This window comes from Macaca thibetana, chromosome 7 (genome assembly GCF_024542745.1).
Source record: "Macaca thibetana thibetana isolate TM-01 chromosome 7, ASM2454274v1, whole genome shotgun sequence".
Classification (NCBI taxonomy): Eukaryota; Metazoa; Chordata; class Mammalia; order Primates; family Cercopithecidae; genus Macaca; species Macaca thibetana.
The window spans coordinates 16,151,994-16,170,783 of record NC_065584.1 but is presented as its reverse complement, the minus strand read 5'-3'; the positions used below and the strand labels follow the sequence as shown (position 1 = coordinate 16,170,783).

Below are 18,790 nucleotides of genomic sequence, written 5' to 3'. Positions count from 1 at the left end.
AGGATATAGCTAGCCCCTTCCTTCGAGAAAGGAGTGAGGTGTCAGGGGATCACTTTTGAATGTTGAAAGAATGTAAGTTCATCAGCAGTCAAGGCAGGGAAAAGAGCACTCAAGAAAAGGGGCACAGTACAGGTAAGGGCAGATCCTTTAGGGCACAGCATGACTGTGTCAAGGACCTAACAAGAAATGTGGTCTGGCCAGAGCTTGGGAAGTTGAGTGCACAAAGGTGGAACCCTAATGAATCCCAGCATTGAAGGGGTAGAGAATGGAGACATCAAATTTGAGACTGGCCTGGGCAACATAGTGAGATCCCATCTCTTAAAACCAACTAACCAACCGTGGTGGCACTCACCTGTCATCCCAGCTATTAGAGAGGCTGAGGCAGGAGGATTGCTTGAGGCCAGGAGCTCAAGGCTGTAATGAGTAATGATTGTGCCACTGCACTCCAGCCAGGGCAACAGAGCAAACCCTGTCTCTTAATCACCACCACTCTGGGCAACATAGTGAAACCCAGTCTCTATACACAAATCAGCCAGGCGTGGTGTCACCTAACTAGTTCCAGCTACTCAGGAGGCTGAGGCAAGAGGGTTGCTTGAACCCAGGTCAAGGCTGCAGTGAGCTGTGCTCGCCCCACTGCACTCCAGCCTGGGCAATGGAGTGAGGCCCCATCTCAAAAACAAACAAACAAACAAACAAAACACGTGCAGACACCAAGACAAAGATATCAAAAAAACAGTGGTTGGTAGCTAATGCTGCCTCAGTGTCAAATAATAGAGAATGAAAAAGGATCCAATGAACCTGCAGGTAGGATGTCACTTGTACCAGAGCACTTTCTTTGAAATGGTAGGAGGCAGAGGAAATTAAATAAACAAAAGCCCATCTGGCATCTTGTTGAAGTAACCACTATTTCCTCTGAGTCCATGGAAGCACCTTTTATCCAGGAGACTGAAAAGGGTCAAGGAACATTGTCTCCAACAAGAACTATTTGAAGAATAAGACATCTGACTACAGCATTAACATACTTAGCTGAAAAGAGGATCTCTACACTTTTCTTTCAGATTTACCATTCTACAGAGCCAAAGTAAGATATTAAAGCTAAAGAAATAAATATAAAACTGAATTAGCATTGGGAATCACAACATACTGATGACTCATTCTCTCATATGCTCTCAAAGCCCCGGTGTAACGGTAGATGATAGTCCATACACAAAAATGTCTAGAATCTTCCTTGAAATAACATTGTCAGAAACAGTTAATATAATCTGAACAAAAGAATTCTGAAGGCCTAAATTTTCCTCCAAAAGGAACTCTGACAATGCCGTTTTAGCAATTATTTATGGCTAAATACTACAAATCTGACAACCTGAAAAAATCTCCACTTAAATCTTCCAGTTTAAACCTGTTGCCATTCTAATCTTGCAGCCTTTACAATGACCAATCGTTAAATTAATTAAGAACAAATAGTAGGGAATGTTTTCCCCTGCTCCATGCCTCCCCTGCGTTTCCAAATTCAAAGATTGACTTGCAAATTGGAGTTCTGGGAAAAATTAGATGCAATATCTGAGTATAATTGGACAGAAAAAAAAAAAGACACATCATTCTATTAAAAAGATGTCAAAGTGTTTCCTGCAATAATTATAAATCTTTTTCAGAAACTGTGTTCACTCTGGGAGGTGAAAATGTTTTCATTTTAAATACTGCAAAATGACCAAAAGTACCAATTGGTGTCATTAAGGTAGAGAAACTACATTCATGTCAGTTACCAAGACAGTATCTATGATTAAGGGTTTAGACTTTTGGTCAGGCACGATGGCTCACACCTGTAATCCGAGCACTTTGGGAGGTCAAGGCAAGGAGGACCACTTGAGACCACGACAACACAGGGAGATCCCGTTTCTACAAAAAAAAAACCAACCAATTAGCTGGGCATGGTGGTGTCCCTTTGGTCCCAGCTACTTGGGAGGCTGAGGCAGGAGGATCAGTTGAGCCTGGGACGTCAAAACTGCAGTGAGCCATGGTCATACCACTGCACTCCACACTGAGTGACAGAGTAAAACAAAGTATGGACTTTTAAGTCATATGGAACTGTGTGAAGTGTTGTATTTCTACCAATTTCTTTCTAACAGTATTCCTTCATAAGATGACAAGCTATTTCTAATCTCATTTCTCCTACTGTGTAGGTTTTAGGAACACTTGTGTCAGGTTTCTATTTCAGTAACCATAATCACTAATAACTAAGGGAACACAAAAGTCCATCAATGAAAAGTCATCTCTTAACTATGGAAAGCCAGCAGTTAATATACTGGACCACAAAATGAAAGCAAGTGATGCTTCTTCCCTCAATCTAAGAACCTGCAGAATACCAAGACAAGTATTTCAAGAATCACCCAGAAAGGTCAGTTTTAGACATATGTTTAAGGCAGAAACGTTACTTGACATGGGGCTTTTTAGGTAAAAAAGGAAGACATAATATAATTGGCTTAGATCCTAAGAGTTTTTCTTCTCTTTATTTGCAAGGTAAGTTAACTTCAATTATTAATAACCAAAACTTGTGCCTCTGAATTAGATCTATACTCTAGTGAGATATAATCTCATGCACCCAAAGTTTTTGTTGTTAAAAAAAATTAGCCAATAATAAAACTTTTAATGACTGTAGCAAGTTGACACTTTCTGGTTTTCTATCCAACTATTCAATATAGTCTTGTATTTGGTACCACCATTAGAATTTACTGAGGAATAAACAAGACAAGATAGAGAAGCACACAGTGCTTGCTAGATACTCAGTTAAAGTATATGATACTTAAAATAGCATCCTTTCCAGGATATGAAGTTTTACTCACATTTGAAAATATATTCTCAAGTTCTAAACTCTTCACTTTAAAAAGTGAGGGTAAATAGAGTTATTTTCATTTTCCTTGAAAGAATTTGATCACATCTAAGACAACAAAAAGAACCTATTTAAAGGGTGATGGTCCTCTGGCCAGGTATTTATTTAGAAACCACCACTTACAAGTCAAACTGGTATTCCAAAGGGAGTAGTTAAAAACAAAAACAAGAAACATACAACTAATACAATTTCTCTTACTCTTCACTTTTCTTTTTATTATTCAAAAGTCAAATGTTTTTAAATCATCCATCCTCAATTTTGATTTAATGTACCGTCATTTCCCCAAGAAAAGAAATTTCAGAATCTCTTTGGAATACTAATTTCATGTTGCTAGATTTAACAAAACTGTTGAAGTTTTAAATTCCACTCTATTTCCCTGAATTCTCAAGACAGTTGCTGATGTAAATTTTAATATAAAATATTTAGTCACAAAATAGTATTGCTTTTGTATGCACATAGTTGTAAGATTACTTTGCTTTTTGTCAATAAAAACTATACCATCTTTCATAAAACTCTAAACAAATTAAGAACTGTGATGTAGAACAAAAATTACACATGGTAAAACAGGTACCAGCACAACGTTAGGTTATATTACATCAAAAAAAGTTTTAATGGTCCCAAATATATATACTCAACAACTAAGCATACACTCAGGGGAGGAAAAAAAAAAATCAAAAACAAAATAAAACAAAAAATTATGACACAAATGACCACATCTAGAATTCCACTCAATCTTTAATCAAGTAGGGAGAAATCCCCACTTAAAAAAAAAAATCTGCAGTTTGAAGGGCAAAGGGAACAGATAAAAAAGAGGAAAACTTTATATTCGCCCCTCCCCCACAGAGGTTTTCCAAACCTGTTGTAGTTTGACTAAAATGTTCAGAATGTATGATTTTAAAGGCAGGTCTCTTTATACAAAGAAACTGCTGGCATTCTTAACTAGTGAAGAATTATGGCAGAAAGGCCCATTCTTCTGAGTCTCAAACATGGTCCAAGAAAGCGTATTCTGATTGTAGCAACTGACCAGTCAATCCAGAGTTCCACTTACAAAACCCCTGCCCTGTTGGCTTTTTGTTTCCATTTCCTTCCCTGAGAAAAGGGCAATGTGTGGTCCAAGCTGGAGAGCTCAAAGGCTTAAGTCTTTCCCCTAAATGTATGATATCCCCTCCTCCTGCTCCATTGAATTGGCACTTGATGAGCAGAAGTCAAGTGTAAGAGGCTGATCTGTGTCAGTCACATTCACAAGAGACCACTGCATGTTGTTGTGGATTTTGTGTGGGGGAGGGGTGGAGAATCAGTTTTTTTCAACAGGTACTGATCCTAGGCCGTTGCCATTATTATGAATCAAATTTTGCTTTCTTTGACAATGGTAACGTATCTTCCTTATCTTCATCCTCATCATCATCTTCATCATCATCAGGATAATCTACCAGACCCACGAGGCCTCCCTGTTCAGCAATAAGGATTAAAGAACAGAAAACAAAACACATATTAAAAACACCGGTGTTTTATGGCTGGAGAAAGAAAATAGATCCTACCAACACAGTACATTTTTTTTCAAAGTCGGAGTCTCACTATGTCGCCCAGGCTGGAGTGCAGTGAAGTGCAGGAACCCACCTCCTGGGTTCAAGCAATTCTCCCTGCCTTAGCCTCCCAAGTAGCTGGGATTACAGGCGCCCACCACCACGCCTGGCTAATTTTTGTATTTTTACTAGAGACAAGGTTTTGTCATGTTGGCCAGCCCGGTCTTGAACTCCTGACCTCAGGTGATCCACCCGCCTTGGCCTCTCAAAGTGCTGGGATTACAGGTATGAGTCACTGCACCCAACTTAAAGCAAAAACATGTAAGCAGTTTATACTAGCAAATTACCCAGGAGTTAGAAAATGAATGAAAAATATTTCAAGACTTAATAGCACATTAAAAATTTTTTGAACATAAAGTCTAAAATAGTATAAAAATGAGACTGAGAGTGGTGATGCATGCCTATGATTCCAGCACTTTGGGAGGCTGAGGCAGAGGGATCACATGAGGACAGGAGTTCGAGACCAGCCTGGCCTGTTAATTAACATGCTGAAACCCTGTCTCTTAATAAAATTACAAAAATTAGCCAGACGTGGTGGTGCACATCTGTAATCCCAGCTACTCGGGAGGCCGAAGCACAAGAATCGCTTTAATCCGGAAGGTGAAGATTGCAGTGAGCCAAGATCACGCCACTGCACTCCAGCCTGGGTGACAGACTGAGACTCTGTCTCAAGAAAAGGAGGAAAAAAAAAAGTACTAAAATGAAAGCTGCAGCAGATAAAGAGACCACCAGAAATGAGGGTAGACAGGAAGTTAGGAAAGCAATTCTACCTTGACTCTTCCTCATCATTTCATCTGGGTTTCCTTTTGGCCCTGATCCTTCACCAGAAACCACTGCCCCTTGCTTTATTTAGATGCTAAGGGAAAAATTCACATTGCTCTGCTCTCAAGCATGTCTCAGATTCACTTCTTAGCCATTAGGACTCTACAGCTCACGCCAGAAAAAAAAAAAGACTGAATGGGCATTACATGTCTGATTTAGATCACTGATTCCCAAATGCCAGTCTTTTAACTGCTAGTCTGCTAGCCCAAAAATCAATATATTATGTCTCAAAAGAAAAGGGTGGTTGGCCTAAGAAGCCCCCAAAACTGGTTTTATTCGGAGATTGCATGTTCTCTACATTTTTCTTATTAAGATTTTGTTGTTTTTTTTTTTTGAGACGGAGTCTCTTTCTGTTGCGCAGGCTGGAGTGTCATGGCGCCGATCTCAGCTCACTGCAAGCTCCGCCTCCCAGGTTCACGCCATTCTTCTGCCTCAGCCTCCAGAGTAGCTGGGACTACAGATTAGCTGGGACTACAGGAGCCCGCCACCACGCCCAGCTAAATTTTTGTATTTTTAGTAGAGACGGGGTTTCACTGTGTTAGCCAAAATTGTCTTGATCTCCTGACCTTGTGACCCACCCGCCTCGGCCTCCCAAAGTGCTGGGCCCTTGTAAGCCACAGCGCCTGGCCTTGTTCTTTTATATGAAATGTTAGTGACAGTAGATGTTTAAGTTTTCTTAAAAAAATAAACCATAACTGGCAAAGTAAAGTCAGAAGTATCCAAATATTTAGATTATTATTTCCCCACAAAGGCTTTATCTCGGTATTAGGAAAATTTATTCGAGAATAACTGAAAACCTTAAACATTTCTGTGAATGTTCTGACATACAAATTTGAAGTTGCAGTTCTAAAATGCAAAATACCCTAGTGAGAATTCACACTATATTCAGACTTTTGCATTGGTCATAAAAAGACTTTCAGAAATTTCTCAACATTTATATAAGTTCAAGTGGTGGGGGGGACTCATCCTCTAGTTCGCGAATGTTAAATCAGTTCTAGGTGGCAGTAACCAAAGGGAATCTTAGTAAAAATTATTGTTGAGAAAGCTTAAATTGGAAAAAAAGGGGGCAAAATGGGAGTAAAAAATGTACCTTTGTAGTAATAGCTGCCGTCTGAGATGTATTTTTAGGTACGGATCCAGGAGAGCCTGGAGATCCTGGGGATCCAGGTGATCCCGGAGAACCAGGCAGATTTGTTGTAGATGACTGGCTGGTGAGGTTAGTCTTCGTTCCACTGGACAGGGAAAGCTTGAAACTTGGGCTCTGCCGTCCAGAAAGATTTGTTTTCAGAAGCACTTCCTTTTCCTCACTTTCTTTTACTAAAAATGAGAATACTGTCAATAGTTGTCCCCCATACTCATTCTTTTTTAAATTTCCCCAAATGAGGTAACACTAAAATACATTTAACCAGCTTACTCCACTGGGTAGAAACACTGAAGTTCAATTTATAAATGAAGCTTACCAAAACACTAAACAAAATTCCATTCATTGGATCTTACTCCAGAGAAGAAGTGAAACCTTCAGAATCATATTCAGTATCGCTACCCTTCCTGAAATAGTATATTCCTTATTCAACTCAAATTAAGAAAACTTAGTCTATGCCTGCACAACACTGCTATTCAGTCACATCCCATAAAGCAATGGAGTCTTTAAAACCTATGCCATCACACATTCCAAGCAAATATTAACTAATCATTTTGTCAAGAAATAAGAATAAATCTAGAGTGAGAAAGCCTTAATTTTCTCTTGGCCATTTTTTTCCCACATACATTTCTTCCTTTCCATGAATTTACTTATTGGATCCATAATATCATCATCATTTTTAGTTTTGTCAGATGGAGACACTACAGCTTCTCCATCTTCCATGTCATCTTCATCTGTGTTAAACCACATCTCTTCTTCATCTTCTAGTGTTCTGGCATCTCTTCGATATCTATGATTCCTCAAAATGGAACGCATACTACGAGCAGAGAAGAAAGAGTAAATACAATCATATATGGACTTAATTGTACTGTTACAGATGACTTATTAAATTAACATAGGGAATTAACAAGCAATTTACAAATATTAAAATATCAGTGTAAATCCAGGTAGATTAATGTACAAAATTTTAAAGAATAATTTGTAACTTTAGTAACTTGTAAATTTAAAGCAAGTAATATAATGCTCTGATTTTATTTTGAACACATGAAGCCTCACTGCCACTGTTTGGTCTTTTTGTTTTTTTTTCATTATCTAGCTTGATACATGCCTAAGGTATTATACTAACAACCAGCTAAATCTTCAGGGAAACATTTATGCTGACCCTTACAGGAAGCTACAATTTCTATTTGCTATCTGCTGATTTGCCAGTTCCTTGTCAAGCCAAATAATATCAAATAGACAATAAAGCCACTACCACACAACTTGATGTTGAACGAATATGTTTAAATGTATGGTCATTTACCTGTCAAGTTTGGGATTATCTTGCCTTTCTCTTTGTTGTTCAAATCTCAGTTTTAATCCTTTAAATGTCTGTACATAATCTACATCTTCCAGTGCTTTCCAGTAATTTTCAATTACATGAGCAGTTAATGATTTTATATCTTCCTACAGAAAAGAATAGCAATGAAAAAATGATAGGAAAATGTCATTTTAGCAAGATGAGGCTTAATTTAATAAATTCATACCCACCAAAAGTAGCTTAATTTCATAAAATTACATAATCTTAGAGATAGCCAAACAATAAAAAATGGGAATAACATATATTGGCTACTAAAATAGTCCCCAATTTATCTATGGGTCTTTTTTTTTTTTTTAGATGGAGTTTTGCTCTTGTTGCCCAGGCTGGAGTGCGATGGTGTGATCTCGGCTCACTGCAACCTCTGCCTCCTGGATTCAAGCGATTCTCCTGCCTCAGCCTCCCGAGTAGCTGGGATTACAGGCATGCACCACTATGCCTGGCTAATTTTGTATTTTTAGTAGAGATGGGGTTTCTCCATGCTGGTCAGGCTGGTCTCAAACTCCTGACCCCAGGTGATCCACCTGCCTCTGCCTCCCAAAGTGCTAGGATTACAGGTGTGAGCCATTGCGCCCAGCTATCTATGGGTCTTTGGGTCTTTATCTATGGTCTATGGGTCTTTACAAAGTAAATGCCCAGGTCTTGCCCTAGGTGATTCTGATTCTGATGTGTGCGCTGGGTATGTGTATTTTATTTTTTTAAGAGATGTGGTCTCGCTCTGGCACCCAGGTTGAGATATAGTGGTATGATCATAGCTCACTGCAGCCTTGAACTCCTGGGCTCAAGCAATCCTCCCGCCTCAGCCTCCCGAGCAGCTAGGACTATAGACATGCACCACCATAAAGAAAAAATTTTGTAGAGATGGGGTCTTGATATGTTGCCCGAGTTAGTCTCTAACTCCTGGCCTCAAGCAATCCTCCCACCTTGGCCTACCAAAGTGCTAGGATTACAGGCATAAGCCACTATCCCTGGCCATGGACATTTATGTTTTATTAATCAATTTTTATTTTAGGTTCAGGGGTCCATGTGTGTATTTGTTATATGGGTAAACTGCCTGTCACAGGGGTTTGGTGTATAGGTTATTTCATCACCCAGGTAGTAAGCACAGTACCCAATAGGTAGTTTTTCAATGCTCACCTTCTCCCACTCTCTACCCTCAAGTGGCCCTGGTATCTGCTGTTATTCCCTTCTTTACTTCCATGTGTACTCAAAGTTTAGTTCCCACTTCCAAGTGAGCACACACAGTAGCCATGCATATTGTAAAAGCATGTCACAGGCTGGGTGAAGAGGCTCATGCCTGTAATCCCAGCACTTTGGGAGGCCGAGGTGGGCAGATCACCTGAGGTCAGGAGGTCAAGACCAGCCTGGCCAACATAGTGAAACCCTATCTCTATTAAAAATACAAAAATTAGCCAGGTGTGGTCGTGCATGTCTGTAATCCCAGCTACTCGAGAGGCTGAAGCACAAGAATCGCATGAACCTGGGAGGTGGAAGGTGCAGTGAGTCGAGATCATGGCACTGCACTTCAGCCTGGTAATAGAGACTCTGTCCCCACCCCCCAAAAAGAGCATGTTACAGAAAAGTTCTGGAGACGGATAATGGTGATGGCTGCACAACAATGTGAATGTATACTTTAAAATGGTTAAAATAGCTAGTTTAATGTTATGTATTATTTTATCCCAACTTTTAAAAAAGCATGACATCCAGGTACTATGGTATGCACCTACAGTCTCAATTACTTGTGAGGCTGAGATGCGAGGATCATTTGAGCCCAGTTGGGCAACATAGCAAAACCCTGTCTCTAAAAAAACGAACAAAACAAAAAGCCATGCCAGATAAATTTGCACAGCATCAATGAGAACCACTAGCTTATTACATTACTAGAGAATAAGGAGTATTATGAAATTGGTCTTTAGAAATGTGTAAGCTAAGAAAAACACATTCGAATGCTTATCTGTCAAGTGTAGTTTTGCTTTCTTAAAATGATTACTGTGACCATCTTACAAAGCAGCAGTCCCCTACAAAGCAGCAGTCCCTAACCTTTTTGGTTTCATGAAAGACAATTTTTCCACAAACTGGGGTCAGGGTGGGGGACGCACGGTTTCGGGATGAAATTGTTCCACCTCACAGTTAACCCAAGGGTTCATGCTCCTAGGAGAATCTAATGCTGCTGCTGATCTGACAGGAGGTAGAGCTCAGGCAGTAACGCCTGCTTGCCTGCAGCTTACTTCCTGCTGTGCAGCCTGGTTCCTAACAGGTTATGGACTGGTCCTCGGCCAAGGGGTTGAGGACCCCTGCTATAAAAGATTTGTAGCTGCTGAGAGGTAAGACGTAGCTTGAATCAAATCTCTCATAGGCTGGTGCTACTTTTTTTTTTTTTTTAAACTCTCCAAATATTATATAAGGAAGCTTATATATTATATGAGGAAATATTATTATAAGGAAGCAAATATTATATAAGGAAATATTATATAAATAAGCCAAAATAGTAGGTAATGCATATTCAATTTTCTCAAACAATTAAAACGAAAATTCTAATTAAAAATACAGAACCTACCACTCTAATAAATTCAAACATCTCTATTATGGCAGAGTTCATCAGATTGTAGCGGGATCCATTGTTGAGAAATGCTTTGACTACTGGTTCAAACAAAAAACTTTTCATTATATAGCGGTTGTAAAACTCATCTTTTAATCCAATAATCTTTCTCTTAAAACGAAGGGCACCTGAAACACAGAGGCATTGTTGTTTAAATCACATACCACGCTTCCATACTTTAGACTTACCAAACAAAATAAACCATCACACCAAGAAAAACTATTTAACATATATCAATAATTATTTGTGATGTTTGCACTTCCGGAACTGTGAACCTGAAGATAAGGATTATGAAAGTGTTATCAGAAAAATGTCTTCTAAAAGTAGTATATGTCATCATAGAACACAAGTCTTAGAAAGCCAGAAAAATTCTGAAAATAAACCAGTTACTAATGACCAAAATGTAATTTACATCTAAAATAAGAGCTAAGACAAACGAATGAACCTATCACACTACTTAAGATGAAAAAATTCAACATTACCTTTTATATCCACCTTAATAGAAAAAAACCAGTGTTTTATTAGGGCAATCCACTAATAATTTGATTTTCAATTATTTTTGGACACTCTTGGAAATTTTATTTATTTGTAGATGTGGCTGTCGAAAGGCCATAAACCCACAAAAATCTGCATGACCCAAAATTTGCCTTGCCATAGTTTAGAAATAAATTTAGAGGATATTATTTAAAATGTGGTCCTCTATGCTTATTGTAGCGAGTATGCTTTTTAATTTTTTTCTAGTTTTCATTTTCATAATTAATTAGGGTTTAACTTACAGATTAAAAGGTATATTTACATCTTGAGGTATGGGGAGTTACTTAAGTCACCATTCGTCAAGACACAAATATACTCAGACAGCTAGACTTCAACAAAGCCCTCTTTACCTAAATGGAATTATCAGTAAGTTAATGCCCCAGTTATTGTAAACAGTGCAAAAAAGCATACTCACTTCATGCAGTCACATCGTCTTCGGTTGGCAAGATTAAATATTGTGTTTGTATTTTGGTTTCTTTGGAGATCATGGAAGTGGCTCGTTAAATTGCCAATTTGCTATTAATCAAGTCCTTCATGAGCAGGTAGCCAGGCAACCATGCTGACACGGTTTCTGGGTGGGAAGGCAGAGGAGTAAAGCAGCTCAATTTTTCTTTAGTTGGCAGAAAAGAGGTCCACAAGTGAATGCCCAATTAGGTACAGTTATTAACTGCCTTAACAATGCAACTTATTTAAGAGTGTATCTTTCTTAAGAAACACTCTGGGCAGGGAGTTTCTAAATAGTTTATAGAATAATTGCATTTTGTTTTTTAAACTACTGAATATTTTTAAAAACATAATCATGGTGAACTAAGACATTTTAAACACTAAGAGGCATCTTTCTGTGTGATAAGTCAAAGCCTAACAAGGGTTTATTTTCCCAAAACAGTATTTTCAGTTTGCATTTTTAAGCTTATTTGACAAAGGAACTTACTGAGGCATTTCTGTTTGTTAAGAATAAAAATCAGTACTTTAGAGCTCATGCTAACAGACCACATTTTAAACTTGTAGTAATTAAGGCAGGAGTATTACTATTTTAAGAATTTGTACTCCAACTTTGCGGGCTTTGTGGAGACTTGTGTCCTACCATAACACACACACAAACACACACACTGACCCCTCTTGTCTGATTGTAATTCCTAGGTGAGTGAAAAACTCCTTTCCTGAAATTCACTAAGACAAGGGAATGCAGATGGGCACCACCGCACTTCTTTAAGAGCACTTCTATCCAGAAACTGCTGGTGTAGATAGAATGAGGTTCTAGTGGTCTTTTTGTTTTGGTCCTTATTTCCATTTGCGCTTACATTTTTGTATTATTACCACTCAAATCCATGCCTTAAAAGAAACCTGCATCAAAAATATCCAACCACTATTCTTTGCTGTTGAGTAAAAAGCTGCTTTCAAAATTTTACCAGTAAGATCTAGGAAGTCAGGTCACTCAAAGTAGAGTGGAGAAAGCTTTTAGGACAGGCCAAGTTGGCATTGCCACTGGATTTTCAATGTAAAGCACATTCTGCTTCCACTCACATCTCTAACCTTCATTAACATTTCCAGGAACCTCATGTACTTAGTTTCAACCATCTCAAAAAAACATTATTTATCTGTACTTTATAAAACGTGAGATTCCATGTAATAAATTTGTGACTTTTTACTTTGTAACTAATGATAGTTGAATAAATGCCTCTACAATAAAGCTTTATTTCATTCCTTTTTTAAGATTTCCATGTTTTTAATAAGAACAACAAAACACCCTCAAACAACATAAAAGTATGAGCTAAAGGGCTATAATTTAAGATCCAAGGAACTTAATAAGGCCAAGGAAATTGACAGATCTGACACCTAGCCTATAAAGACTGAGTTTAGAAAGGATTGCTAGATACACCCACATACTTAACTAGCTGTCTTTAAATATGACAAAGTATACTAATTAAGCAGCAGCAAATATAAAAAAAATTAAAAGCTCCCGAAATTCCCAAACTGTTACATTTAACTGCTCATTACTGTCTACATTTATGTATGTGCATCTAAACTTAAATATCAATAAACTCTCCCTTAAAAAATACTACACCTAATACTTCAAAGTATACTTTTTTCAGAAGAACCACAAATATCTTAAATTTTCTCAAATTTATTTTAGTTCTTAGATAGCTTTGGTAAAAACTCCTATTGCATACTGTAAAGCCAGTTCTAAAAAGCTTGTTCCTAATGACAGGCATCTCTGTTAGGAAGATACTTATATATCAACCCTGGGAAGAGAGGTACACCAAGAAGTCATTTCAAAGAGTTAGGTTTAATGATAACCTGACTCAGTTTGGAAAATATCAACAACGAAACATAACTAAGATTTTGCTAACATAGTTTCGAACAATAAACTTTCATTTACTTAAAAGATTCTCTCCATAGTTCTCATTAGATTTTGAGAAATTTTCTTTGTAATACTGCAAGCAAAATAATGAAATGAGGAACTGAACTAAAGAAAAGTTCTTTCCTTTCAGCTGCATTGTCCTGACTGTCTTTAAAAATGACCAAGTAGGCTAGGCGCGGTGGCTCACGCCTGAATCCCAGCACTTTGGGAGGCTGAGGCAGGTGGATCACGAGGTCAGGAGTTCAAGACCAGCCTGACCAACATGGTGAAACCCCATCTCTACTAAAAATACAAAAATTAGCTGGGCGTAGTGGTGTGCTTCTGTAATCGCAGCTACTCAGGAGGCTGAGGCAGGAGAATCGCTTGAACCCGGGGGACGGAGGTTGCAGTGAGCCGAGATCGTGCCACTGCACTCTAGCCAAGGTGACAGAGTGAGACTCTGTCTCAAAAATAAAAAAAAAAAGACCAAATATACTTTGTCCACATTTTTTTAATCCAACTAACATCTTAACTGTGTAGTCAACCAAGAACGCAATACTCTCCCATGACCAAGACACAACTCAAGTTACCACTTGTGTGAAACTTTTCATCTGCCTCATTAAACTGTAACGAATTATTTCCACTATGCATCCAAACACCCTCAATATAGTGCTTATTACGGTTGCATTTTGATTTTCACATGACTCTCTTCTCCCAATGAACTGATTCCGTTGATGGCCAAGTCCAGGTCATAACCATCTTCATTTTCCTAGTACACCAGATGTAAGACAGTAATCAAATCTAAGATGTCACTGATTGAGCTACCAATTATAATGACATGCCATGAATCCATTTATGCTAGAGGTTGCAAATTTTTTTTTGTAAAAAAAAAAATCAGACCTGGGTGATGACCTTGAGCAGGATATAAATAACTCCCACAAGCTTAGCATTCCAATAATGGAACACTAGGCATAAATAGGTTAATTGTAAGACTCATCTTGATTTCAGAAATAATGTGTAAAAATGCACATTTTTTGAATCAATATAGTAGTGTTTAATATGTTCGGTAAAATGAAACTAAATTTATTAATTTATTCAGTTTTTCTATTCTGTTCTCAAATTCCCTTTTCCACACTTGAACAAAACTCTACTGTCAACATAAAAGAACAAGTCAAAGAGCTATAAGCTCCCCCTCTAACCTTGGCCTTGGTGTTCTCACTTTTTCTATGATAGGTATATGAGAAAAATGAATATAATATTGCCCTGATAGGAAGTTTAATGCATTTTAAAAGAAATCAACGTTGCTTTTATAAAATTTATTATTTTTCTTGGGTGGGGAGACAGTCTCTCTCTGTTGCCCAGACTGGAGTGCAATGGCGCAATCTCAGCTCACCACGACATCCGCCTCCCAGGTTCAAGCGATCCTCCTACCTCAGCCTCCCGAGTAGTTGGGACTACAGGCATGCACCACCACACCCAGCTTTGTATTTTTAGTAGAGACGGGGTTTCACCATGTTACCCAGGCGGGCCTCGAACTCCTGACCTCAGGTGATCTGCCAGCCTCATCCTCCCAAAGTGCTGAGATTACAGACATGAGCTACTGCGTCTGGCCATTTATTTATATATTTTAAATAAATTTTAATTTATAATTATTTTTATAATATGTAATTATATGATTTAAGGATTTTTAAAAAAATCAATTAAGCAAAACAATTAGAAATGAAGATTAGCAAAAACGGATATATATTCAGGCCTCTAATTAGTGCATGACTATGACTGCTTAAAACAACAACAACAAAAAACACTGAAACTTACCTTTAAAAACCAAAAGGCAAAAATTAAATTACCAGCAGAAATCTCTTACAGAACCTCTAGGGTGCCCCTAAATTTGGTCTAACAACTTACCAATAAGGACCACTTACATACGGAAACTCATTACCTGAGATGTCTGGCTGTTGCTTGATAAAGAACATTCTGAATTAACCTATTTTCAATTCAGAAACATAGTTTTCTCTAACAAACTAGGGTCTTAAGAACATTGTGAAAGTCAATTTTTGAAAAATTTATGTCTAACAACAATCTTATTATGAGACTATACTGCTCTAAAAGAGTCTACAAACGTTTTCACAAATGTCCACCTAGTACATATTTTAGGCTTTGTGGGCCACATATGGTCTCTGTAGCATATTCATTTCCCTCTTCTCAGGTCACCTTTTAAAAACATAAACACGTTTCAGCTTGTAGGCTGTACAATCATAGGCCACGGGCTGGATCTGGCCTCAGCTGTAGTCTGCCACCCCTGCTATAAAATATCCAAGGTAAAATGATCAATGGTGCTGTTTTAGTAATGGAATATAACACTGTAGATACATTCTACTCCCTTACTGTATATTGAGTAAGAAGAGAGTCAAGAAAAACACCTGCTCAGTGTGGCAAACCAGCATAATCAGTGGCAGAGCTAGTATTACGTTATGACCCAGATCTCCTGACTTGTAATCAGTGGTCTTTTCATTTGGGCAATAAGATGTAAAAATATCAACAACATGACAATATACAAAGATGATAAATAATTCTAACACTTACATAATGCCAAGAAAGCATGCTTCGAGGCCATAAGAACTAGCACTCTCCGGAGGATATCCTTATTAATAATGTAGTTCTTTATGTGGTAGGTATGGTGCTCCACACAAAATGTTAACAATTCCAATACAAGTGCCAATAGTTGGGCAGTCTGAAAATCATCTAAAAGAAACCAAACACAACTAATTATATTTAATGACTAACATTTTTCCTTCTAAAATATAAGAACTCAAATTCTAATCAGGTAAAATCCCTTCTATTAACCGAAATATATTAATTTTAGGGAGGAGGAAATCAGCATTTACCGAACGCCTACCATGTGCCAGGAATGATGCTTTACTTTTTAAATTTAATTTTAACAACCCTACAGGGAATTGGTTTCACATTATGAGCCTATTAAACTAACTAGACCCAAGTTGGAAAAGTTAGTAAGGCAGAGTTAGGAAACAAATCTAGAGTATCTGCCTTATTTCAAAATTCAAGGAGCCTCTACCAAGTATCTTAGCATGTTCTCCAACAGATACACTATATGAGGTTCTGCCAGACACCGTGTCATCTTTGGTGCAATTACTCTGTCTCCGTGTTCCCTTGATTCCACAGTGTGTTTTGTGCCTCCTTTACTACTTGTAATGAGTCTACACTGAATTATAATAATTGAATTATCTTTACTCCTCACCAGGCAGCAAACCTCTGAAAGGCTTTTTGTTCATTCCCCCACATTTGGATTATAACACAGTCACTGCTTCCACAAAATCACAATGAGTTCTCATCTTAATAAAGGTTGGAGGAATAGAACATGTGGTTTGGAAAGAAGCCTCAAGCTTTACCCTAATATGAATAAAGCAGGTAAGAAAAATGGACATTCACATTTCATGGACTTAATTCTGGAGTTATACAAAAAGTAAATTTAACATGTATTTTATGTGAGTGCTATAAGTTAATTATGTTATAGTAAGAATTCAAGGCTGGGCGTGGTGGCTCACACCCATAATCCCAGCACTTTGGGAGGCCAAGGCGGGCAGATCACTTGAGGCCAGGAGTTTGAGACCAGCTTGGTCAACATGGTGGTAACCCCACCTCTACTAAAAATACAAAAAATTAGCCAGGCATGGTGGCGGGCACCTGTAATCCCAACTACTCAGAAGGCTGGGGCAGGAGAATTGCTTGAATCTGGGAGGCAGAGGCTGCAGTGAACCAGTGAGCCGAGATCACGCCACCGCACTCCAGCCTGGGCAGCAAGATTCGGCTCAAAAAAAAAAAAAAAAAAGAAAAAATTTCAAACAACAAAATAATATATTTACTTCTAAAGCTTAACTAAGCAATTTCCGAATGAAGACCTAAAACTACCTCCTAAATTAAACACACACACACATATGCGTTAAAGCTCTAATGAATAAAATGCAAAAATAACAAACCTTAACATATCTTCAATATAAATAAAAGTAGCTTAATACTGTGCAAAAATTCTAGCTCTGTCTATACATCTGGAATATAATTTAAAATGAATTTTTTCATAGCTACTGCCTTCTATTTCACCAGTGTAGATGCAAACTGAATACAAATATTGTTCAACAAAAAATTATCTTATTTCTTTTACATGTTTCTGTTATCTGATTACAGTACTTTTAGGGAAAAAAATTTTTTTTTTGAGACAGAGTCTCGCTCTGCTGTCCAGGCTGGAGTGCAGTGGCACGATCTCGGCTCACTTCAAGCTCTGCCTCCCAGGTTTACGCCATTCTCCTGGGACTACAGGTGTCTGCCACCACGCCTACCTAATTTTTTTTTGTATTTTTTTAGTAGAGACAAGGTTTCACCATGTTAGCCAGGATGGTCTCGATCTCCTGACCTCGTGATCCATCTGCCTAGGTCTCCCAAAGTGCTGGAATTACAGGTCTTTTAGGGAAATTTTTATCATGAACCTTTCTTTTCAAAATACATTATTAACACTCCAGGTTGCTTTTGATAAAAACAAACAAACAAACAAACAAATTGTTAAGACCTCTATGTTAACCTGATGGTTTGAACTTTTAAAGACTACTACTTTTTAAAAGGTGCGTCCTCCCAGCCTCTACCTCCCGCTAACTGCGTCCTAACAAGATTACTTAACACCAACTTTGAATTCAGCATTCAAGAACAGAGAACTTAACTACCAACCTGAATTATCTTACCTTTACTAGGTTTGTCTTCTGTTGTATTCGCTAGTAAAGGAGCAGTGAGAACATGCATACAGTGCTTGTAGAAGAAACCCAGAAATTCAGTCTTTTCTGTTTTCTAAGGAATCAAAAACATTTCCATGAACTTTAACCGCACCGGTTCCCACCAGCAATACACAATATACTAGCTATGAAAAAGAATAAAAATGCTCATGGCTTACATTGGCAGTGGCTAGCATGTTTTCCGGGTCAACTAAAGTTCGAAGCAGGCCCATAAGTTGGACTGCTCCTCCAAGTTCAGGATCTGTATCACAAATCATATGTTCTATAATGAGGTTGATGAGCAAAATATCCTGGAGAGAAAAAACAGACATACTCAGAATCACTTATTATGAAAGAATGGAAAAATCAAAAACTAAGACACATACCACAGCATTATACCTAGGCTCAAGGTGTTTTGTTAACTGGAAAGTGAAATGTTTAACTCAGTTATCTGATAGGACATATGACTGTTTCATTCCCCAAAGTGTGGTACAGGGACATAGCCCTAAATATAAATTTCTTGTCTATTATCTTTAAATTCCTCTGATTAAAGCAAAAGCAAGGTTTTAGTTTGGTGATAATAGATCTTTACAACTTTCTAATAACGTAATCTACCTTTTGAAGAAAGCCAGTGGGTTTTATGACCATAGCTTTAACAGTAAGAATATTTAGGTAGGATTTACATCATCATTCTACTTTCATTGCTTTTATTTTTATGTTATCTTATTTTATCTTATTTTATTTTGAGATG

The 18,790-nt window shown here is 37.8% G+C and overlaps 1 protein-coding gene across 2 annotated transcripts in view; it reads right to left on the bottom strand.

Moving 5' to 3' along the window:
- Window positions 1–3,081: 3,081 nt before the first annotated feature.
- The window catches only part of PPP4R3A (protein phosphatase 4 regulatory subunit 3A), a 50,582-nt gene continuing 34,873 nt past the window's right edge, over window positions 3,082–18,790 (bottom strand). For both annotated transcript variants that reach the window (XM_050799045.1, XM_050799046.1), the window contains exons 8-15: window positions 18,219–18,350; window positions 18,013–18,115; window positions 15,848–16,006; window positions 10,348–10,517; window positions 7,737–7,879; window positions 7,060–7,250; window positions 6,383–6,609; window positions 3,082–4,335 (exon numbers count right to left, since the gene is read on the bottom strand). In XM_050799045.1, the coding sequence (XP_050655002.1) occupies window positions 4,225–4,335; window positions 6,383–6,609; window positions 7,060–7,250; window positions 7,737–7,879; window positions 10,348–10,517; window positions 15,848–16,006; window positions 18,013–18,115; window positions 18,219–18,350 (1,236 nt within the window). In that variant the 3' untranslated portion in view covers window positions 3,082–4,224. The remainder of the gene's footprint in view (window positions 4,336–6,382; window positions 6,610–7,059; window positions 7,251–7,736; window positions 7,880–10,347; window positions 10,518–15,847; window positions 16,007–18,012; window positions 18,116–18,218; window positions 18,351–18,790) is intronic.